The 8,187-nt window shown below is 38.7% G+C and overlaps 1 protein-coding gene across 2 annotated transcripts in view; it reads left to right on the forward strand.

Moving 5' to 3' along the window:
- Positions 1–4,563, forward strand: part of LOC131985538 (xaa-Pro dipeptidase-like) — a 68,945-nt gene extending 64,382 nt beyond the window's left edge. The window contains exons 4-6 of one of the 2 annotated variants that reach the window (XM_059350702.1): positions 218–265; positions 3,268–3,312; positions 4,275–4,563. In XM_059350702.1, coding sequence (XP_059206685.1) covers positions 218–265; positions 3,268–3,312; positions 4,275–4,286 — 105 coding nt within the window. In that variant the 3' untranslated portion in view covers positions 4,287–4,563. The remainder of the gene's footprint in view (positions 1–217; positions 266–3,267; positions 3,313–4,274) is intronic. The other variant, XM_059350710.1, reaches the window with a different exon arrangement.
- The last annotated feature ends 3,624 nt before the right edge of the window (positions 4,564–8,187 follow it).

Genomic DNA, 8,187 nt, shown 5'->3' on the forward strand with positions numbered 1-8,187 from the left:
ATCTGACATTTAGGCTGTTGGCAGCAGAGTAATAAAGTCGCTTGAGGTTTGTCATTCAGTCTGCTGCTGAGTACCAGAGAGACCACGTAGCCACAACGGTGTCTGCCACAGTGACCTTTATTCTGCAGACTGAGAGCTGGAGGAGACAGGTGCTCGTTGTCTCTGCAGCTCTACTGTGTCTCAGTCTTCTAATTAATCCCTGTCTGCTTTCTTGCAGATTGTTGATGTCCTGTCCAACCTGACTGCAGCAGTGCTCCTAACACTGGTATGTTATCACTCTTTCCTACCCAATTACATTATTGATATGTAGGTTTATTTAATATCAGATGAATGATCACAGGACTTAAACTTTAAGTGTAGTGTGGGAGTATTTTACCCAGCAACCTTTAATGATGGTATCTTGGAAAAGATCAAGTCATCTACCTGATCCTTCCGTGCCTTGCCACTTCATTTTTATAAACAGTGAAAAGCTAGGGTTGGGTATTGCAACTGATTTCATGAATTGATTAGACTCAGATTTCCAAGGATCCAAATTTGTCCAATTTCCAATCCAACTTTATATTGATTCCATTCAAGATATCAGTTCCAATACCATTTTTTCTTGGATATGGAAGAGATTTTCAGATAACTAATACTGTATATTGTACAGGGAATCCTTTCAGGGAACATCCTCATACATTATTAAAAATAGTAATTTTTACATTAAAATTCAGTTACAAATCCATTGCGCTTGATGTCCAGCTGTCAAAGGTTAGAGCAGCTGTTTAGTGATTTTGCTTTCCCATCTGCACAGATTAATCAGGTTAAAGCTTCACACATCCACAGAGAAAGGCTTATATTAAAAGGGCAATCTCTGGATTTAGGATCATTCAAATGAAGAGCAACTTATTTAAACCAAAACACAGTCATTTTCATTTGGTTAGTGTGTAAACTGTGAAATATTGACATAGAATATCTTGTTGAAAATCTGAATCTTGAATATTGGCAACTTTCAAAGAGGTGATTATTATATTGACACTTAAAAGTGTGAAAATAAATGTAAACTCCTTCAACCAGTTCTACAGCTGCCGAAAGATTCTCCATCTGTCTCTATAGAATAGGTCATCAGCTGAGATATAAACCACTTTAAATGTTCTTTGACATTTGAATGAAATTGGTTATGATTTTACTTGTTTGTTTTTTTCCATGCAGTGAGATCAGAATACAGATAGCGGACTCATTCTGGTCTTCAATATTTGATTTTTACTCAAAGGCTTTTAAAAGGAGGTGTGAACTGTGCCCCTTGGTGGCCATTTTGGGGTCAGCGGGTGATTCGACTCTGTACTCTTAATAGTACAAAGTCTGTACAACAGTCTCTCTGTTTTGGTGCCATGTGGATGAGGGAGCTCAGTGAGACCTTATGTATGGAGAAACTACAATATAAAATTGCAGGCAGGCAGGCAATTTTTGATAAAGTATGGAAGCCTGTATTAAAATTTCTGAAGGACCTGAGAGAGGTTCATGTTAAAATTTGAATGATTCCAATTATGTGATGATACTGACTGGAAGCAGATCCTTCCATCTGCCATGGATGGATGGATGGATTTCATCTGTTGCCAGACGCAAAGCTCCATTTTTGTCTTAGTTGCTGCTGTTGTTCTATAAATCTCCAGTTCAGGTCTGCACTTTTCTTTTTCTTTTTGCTGTTGTTTGGCCACTGTACCCAAGCTGTGTGGTAATCTGCCATATTGTCATATCCAATCTATTTATGTTTAAAGATGCTGCCGTGTTGTTTGTTTTGTTTTTGTTGGTTTGTTCGTTGTTGTTTTTGTTTTGTTTTTTGTTTTATCTTTTATTCTTTTCTTTCTTGTATACAAAAAAAGCATATAAAACTATGATTGCTTTGTGAGAGACATGTATTCTATCCAATGTGAACTTGGCAATAAAAATAATATATATATTTTTTTTTTAAAGAATACAGATAGCGGAAGCATCTGCAGTGAAGCCTCTTTCGAAGTTGGTATGTTTAATACTTTGCATTGACATAATTATACTTTGTTTGTGGAGGTTATTGTTTTCATTTTCTATTTTATAACCAAGGATACAACAGACTCTCATGCATACTGATTGTTGCTGAACCTAATTCTAAGTATAATTTAATTAAGTAAACAATCTTGCTTTTGCTTGTTACTTATCCATTAATGGCAATGTTTCTGTTGTTGATCGCTGATCTTTTTTTACCTCCATAACATGACACCCTTTTATGTATTCTACACTCTGACTGTAACTGCTTTGAAAAATAAGTCTTGTTTACTTATTTCAGAGCCAATACATCAATTTGCTGCATCAGGCTGCATTTGATTTTTAGTGAGGAAAATATTTATTGAAGTTTTGCTGATTGGACTCCCTAATTGTGAAGCACGTTACTTAAAGTACAGACCCATATTTAGGTGGCAGATAGGACAGGGTCCCCCCAGAGTCTGGGTCCCTGTGGTGATGGGGAAATGCCAACAGGTGGTTGATGGAAACTTTAAGTTTATTTTCCTTAGGCCGTTAATGAGGGGTAGAAGGTCTGAAAGGCAATAATATTTAAAGACAAGCACATATTCACAATGGCTGGAACAATGTACGCATCGACACACTTCCTCCATGTCAAATTTCAGCCTCCCTTTGGCCACTAAAGATACATTTTTGTAGACCGACCAACTGACCAACCAAGCTATAGAGCTGCTAGTTGCAGCTAATTTGCTTTTTATGAGTTTGTGAATTTAAGGGAAAAGAAATTTGGGCCTTAAAAATATTTGAAAATAGGCCAAAAAAATAGACAAATAGACATGGATCATTGGAGGTGCTTACATTTTTGTGCAAGAATAGAATCACAAGGACATTTAACATTTAATACACTTAAATACACATTCGGCCACTGGCAAATGTGCGTGCACATACCACAACACGATGAACAAGTGTTCACACATTCAAGCCTCTTTTTTTATTATTTGTTGTCTTTCAGCTTCTGAAAAGTCTGGTAGTTCTCATTTATGTGTGGTCACTGTTATAAACCTTGGTCCATGTCTCAAACTATGCCATGTTGGGTCCTTGAATTTGAGGGAATTGGGCTGTGTAAAATGTAGGGATTTTAACAGTGTGGGAAAGAGAAAGAAAAATAGTAAACCTTCACCAGTAGAGGAAAAAAAGACAGAATGTGGGGGAAGAGATTTTCCTTATTGAACTTTGGCCCCAGCTTCAGTCATTTAACTTTGTTGTTTTTTTGTTTTTGTTTTTTATCAGCTTCCAAGTGAACAACACTCTTTTGCACCCTGTCATTATGGAATGGTAAGTAATTAAAATGTATGTTATAACATGACTCCAAAAGCCCACACAAGTTGAGAATAAAGACTGTACTGTTGTCTTTACCTTAATTACCTAAACATTTCTTCAGACAGATTTTGCCACTTTTAACTGCCACACCTTGGCAATTACAGCTGCCCAGTCAGGTAATTGTGTGCCTGCAATCAGAAAAAGAAGCTTTTCTTTGGCTTGTTTTTCCCCTTGCAGAGCGAGAAGCCAGTCCACACAGATGTAATGGACTTCGTGCTTGCCTGGTTGTCCTTGGCATTACAGTGTGCACCCTCAAGATGAATTGACATTTTCTGAAATAAGGAGGAATGCTTTTCAGGCACACCTCCTGGGGAGAAAGACTTGATTGAACCCCTCTGCCCCTTCTTTTCTGCAGAGCTCACATGGCTCATTTTTTTTACTTTCATTAGTGTTACTATTGGTAACCACTGCCTTGTGTTATTTATTTGGTTCTATTGGTGTAGAAAACCTTTATACTCTCCTGTATTAAGCCTCCCAAGGTGTAGCTACTGTTTTCCTAACAAAATGAATGAGAAATGGTAAAAAAAAAAAAAAAAGCCAGGAAAGAAAGCTTCAGTTCTAATTCAGCCTCAACTTTGATTTAAATTAAACATTTTCTGTGCTCTGAAACATTTTCAGCAGCCCTGTAACAGCAGATTATGAGATTTTCGCACTAGAATTTCAAGAAACGACAGGCCTCATTTATATACAGTGTTCCTGGGGAAGATGGACCATCTGCTAGACGTTTGTTTCCTCCATCACTTACTGTATTAGCAGTGTATATTAGAATGGATTTCTCAAAAGTCTATTTCTTCCTTTAGCTCAGTGTGAGAGTTGAATTGGGTGTACTCTTCGACTGTACAGTCTATAAACTGGCAGTGTATCGATCAGAATGAGAGACATACTGTCTCAGTTCTTGTTTCTTTCTGTGTTTGCAGCCGTTTGACTAAGACTGATATGGAGCTGGAGGTCTTGCGATACGCCAACCGGATTTCCAGTGAAGCTCATAAAATGGTAAGATCTTTCTCGGACAGACAGAAGATGTGCAAGGGTGCTAAAAGTAAGTAGGTTTTAAAATTTCAAAACAATAAAAGAAAGGAGCAGAAAGAAAAGAAACATTCAGAACATGAATATAAACGGGCAGAGTATGGCAGTATCAAGCAGTTTCAGTTTAAAAATCGTCCAAGGATTCAAGATGCCAGGATCCTCTAAGGCTATAAACTGTTTAAATGCTATCGATTTTAACTTCATCCAGTAGCTCGGAGGCCGGCAGTTAACAGAGATAGCCTTTGACCAATAAGCTGTAACATTAAAGTGAAATCCTGTGCAGAAGTAAAATATTGCTTTAACACCATGAATAACCTCTTCAGGGTTGAGAGCCAGTGAACCTCTCAATGTTATCTGTCCTCTTAAGTCACTGACCACTGTGAGCGTTCAATATTGTTTTCCTCCCGTTGTTCCCGCATAGTTACAAGAGTGATCATGGGATGTTTTGAAAGGTACGTTTTAACTCATCTGTCCCCAAAGCCACCCTTTATGGCAGATTTTAAGATTTAACCTTCCCCTGTACGTGATTGCTTGGTGTATATTCACGGATCCCCCGCTGTCCAAACAGTACATCTTATCCAGAGGGGTACCTCAAGGGTCAGTGATAGGCACTCTTCTCTTATCAATATACACTACTTGGCGCAACCATCCGCACTTGGCGTAACCATGGTTTTTCTTACAATGATGACGCCTATGATACCCATCTATTCATGTCCTTTCCACCAAACAACCTAACTGCCATAGCTCCTATCTCTTTCTGACTGAACACCACCTTCAACTAAACCTCTCCAAAACATTTGTCATCCCGGCCTGTCCTACTGTATATCAGCCATTTATATTCAGTTCCGATCAAAACAACTTGCGGCCACAACTACCTGACCTTTAAAGTTCATGTGGCCACAATTGTCTGATCGTGCCGATTCTCCCTATACAACATTAGGAAGATCAGAGCCTCCTGACCGAGCATTAAACAACTCCTGGTACAGACCCTCTTCATATCATGTTTAGACTACTGCAACTCTCTAGCAGGTCTGCCTGCTTGCACCTTCAAGCCTCTGCAGATGATCCAGAACGCTGCGGCACATCTGGTCTTCAACCAGCCCAAACAATGTCACTCCGTTACTCATCTCTCTGCACTGGCTCAGAGTTACAGCCCACATCAAATTCCAAAACCTGTCTCATGCCTACAAAACAGCAACTGGCACAGCTCCTGCCTGCCTAGATTCCTTTATTCATGTCCACAAACCCTCCTGCTCACTACACTCTTCCAGTGAAAGGTGCCTGCATCCTGCACCACTGCAGGGCCCTACATCTCAAACTAGACTCTTTTCCTCTGTAGTTCCCCGGTGGTAGAATGAACTTCCAAACTTCATCCGATCTGCTGAGTCCCTCTCAATCTTTAAGAAAAGACTAAAGACCCAGCTCTTAACTGATCACCTTCACACATAATGGTACATGGATGGGAAAAGAAAAAAGAGCACTATTTGCACCGTTCTTATGCACTGCCTGATAGCACCTACTTAACTAAATAATTACCTAATAGCATATGGAAACCATCTCTGCTACTGTCACTTTCATTTGAAAAAGATGGATGACTCGTCACTCATCCACATGCACCTTCTTCCCGTTGTACAAAAATGAAGCCAAAATATCCTGGAGGTCTCAGCCGTACACCTGCCCGCCTACAAGCACAATCACAGCTGACAATCATGACATCACACTCCCTTTTCATAGCATCACATAGCTAAATAAAATCGGATTATAAAAATCAAGGTGTCACCTGAACATACATCAGCGTGATAAGAATAACCTTAAATGACAGAAACCATCCATGGGAAAAATTATTTGACGTGTACTTAGCAGACTGGAAAATATAACATTGAGGGGGCGGGGTTTATGACCTATACTGCAAACTGCCACTAGAGGGCGATCAATGTGTTTTGGCTGCGCTTTTGTGCAGTTGAAGTTGTCATTTTAACCATATTTTGGCATGTGACATGAGCAGCCCTGTGATAGCCTTGCTGTACCCCACCTCTGCCCAAAGTCAACTGGGTTTGGCTCCAGCCCCCCGCGACCGAGTTCGGATAAGTGGTTACGAATAATGAATGCATGAATGAACTGAGCAGCAGGTGAACCCGCTGGGTCAGAGGACGAACAAACAGAAGCGTCATCAGCAAGGCTGATACTGAGGAACTGGAAGAGCATGTGCACGCCGGGGCTTGCAGAGTGGACCCAACTGATGACAGACTGCATCTTTTGAATATATGATTGCCAGGAAAAACAATGTTAAAGGGAATTTCCATTTAGTATGGGATTATTTTGTTCGATACATTAAGGACTTGTCACAGTAAGCATATGTTGTTGTCCTCGTTTTGGGTTGACTGCCTGTTTTTTTTGTTTTTTTTTGTTTTTTTTTAATTTATTTTTAAATTTATTTTTTTTTCTGTCTGTTTTTGGTGTCTGTCTCGGCTGTTTGTAAGTGTTTGTATTATATGTTGAAAAATTAAAAAAATTTAATAAATTAAAATATAAAAAAAAAAAAAAAAAAGAAGCGTCATGCCTCAGAGCATGTTGATGCTCCAGTTACTTTATGATTGTTATTTTAGGAGCAGTTGATTATGTACTATGGAGTTCTTGCTTGTTGGTTTGCTACACCATGTCACATACTTTACATCCCTATAATGAGTATCCCAGGTAGGTCTGACACTGTGTACATGGCCCTTATAATTATACTAAGCATACAGTAAAGTATAGTATGAAATGCAGTTAAAAACCTATAAAACATGCAATTACATACAAGGCAGATAGATTACTACGGTGATTATAATAAAAAGGAGATCAAACTATATTTTGTTTTCGTCATGTTGGACATTGTGTCACAGTGAAAGTGACGCAATGTCACAAAAAACACACATTTCAACAGAGAAAAACTACCGAGCCACAATTGTCTGCTTGTAGCTTCAAGCTGGGAGCAAAACACAAAGAGTAATTACAATGGTAAGTTAAAAATGTTTTGTTTGTATATATCAGCTGTCAGTCACCCTCATTTGCTTTTGCTCTGCAAGAAGCTGCAGGAAACATGGACTTGCCATTTTACACAGCTTTGGGATGCTGTCCAGATCAATAGTGTTTAATGTGCTGAAACGTGTGATGATTAAACAATTAGTGCTGAATGAATTCTAAAAAGGCATGTAGTCAGAAAGGGGGCAGTCAGAGTCCTTTAGCTAATTACTGTATTCTGTGATCTCTGTTGTGCTGACATTATTTAGTTTCCCTGTGCTCTGTTGGGGGTTTTCTCTGAAGGCCTACTTTATTTTCCTTGCAGCCTGTTCCAGCACTACTGCTACACTAAGGGAGGGATGCGCCACACCTCATACCTCTGTATCTGTGGAACGTGAGACATTGTTCATTAATTTTTTCTCGTTTCATTTATGCTAATCCACAAAAACTGTCTGCTTCAACCGTACAACATCAACTTCCTCTTTGTTGCAGGGTTGCTTTCAGATAGCAGCATCATTATAGATGAAGGATATTGAGACACAGTTGCTAATCATGCTTTGACCTTTATTTTTATTAAAGGCCATGTGTAATGAGTATTTCCTGAGAGTTTGTTGTTAGTGGAAGCAAGCTATTTTCATTTTCAAATTAAGGACATGATCATCACAGCTATTCTTTAAAAAGGCACTGTGTCTGTTTATTCTATTTAAAAGGTAAAAAGAAATTGATGAAACATTGATTTTTTAAAAATGTGTAATTTATGAGTTATATTCAGTGTAATAAACACATTGCAGTGTAGTAGTTGTT

This window comes from Centropristis striata, chromosome 2 (assembly GCF_030273125.1).
Source record: "Centropristis striata isolate RG_2023a ecotype Rhode Island chromosome 2, C.striata_1.0, whole genome shotgun sequence".
Classification (NCBI taxonomy): Eukaryota; Metazoa; Chordata; class Actinopteri; order Perciformes; family Serranidae; genus Centropristis; species Centropristis striata.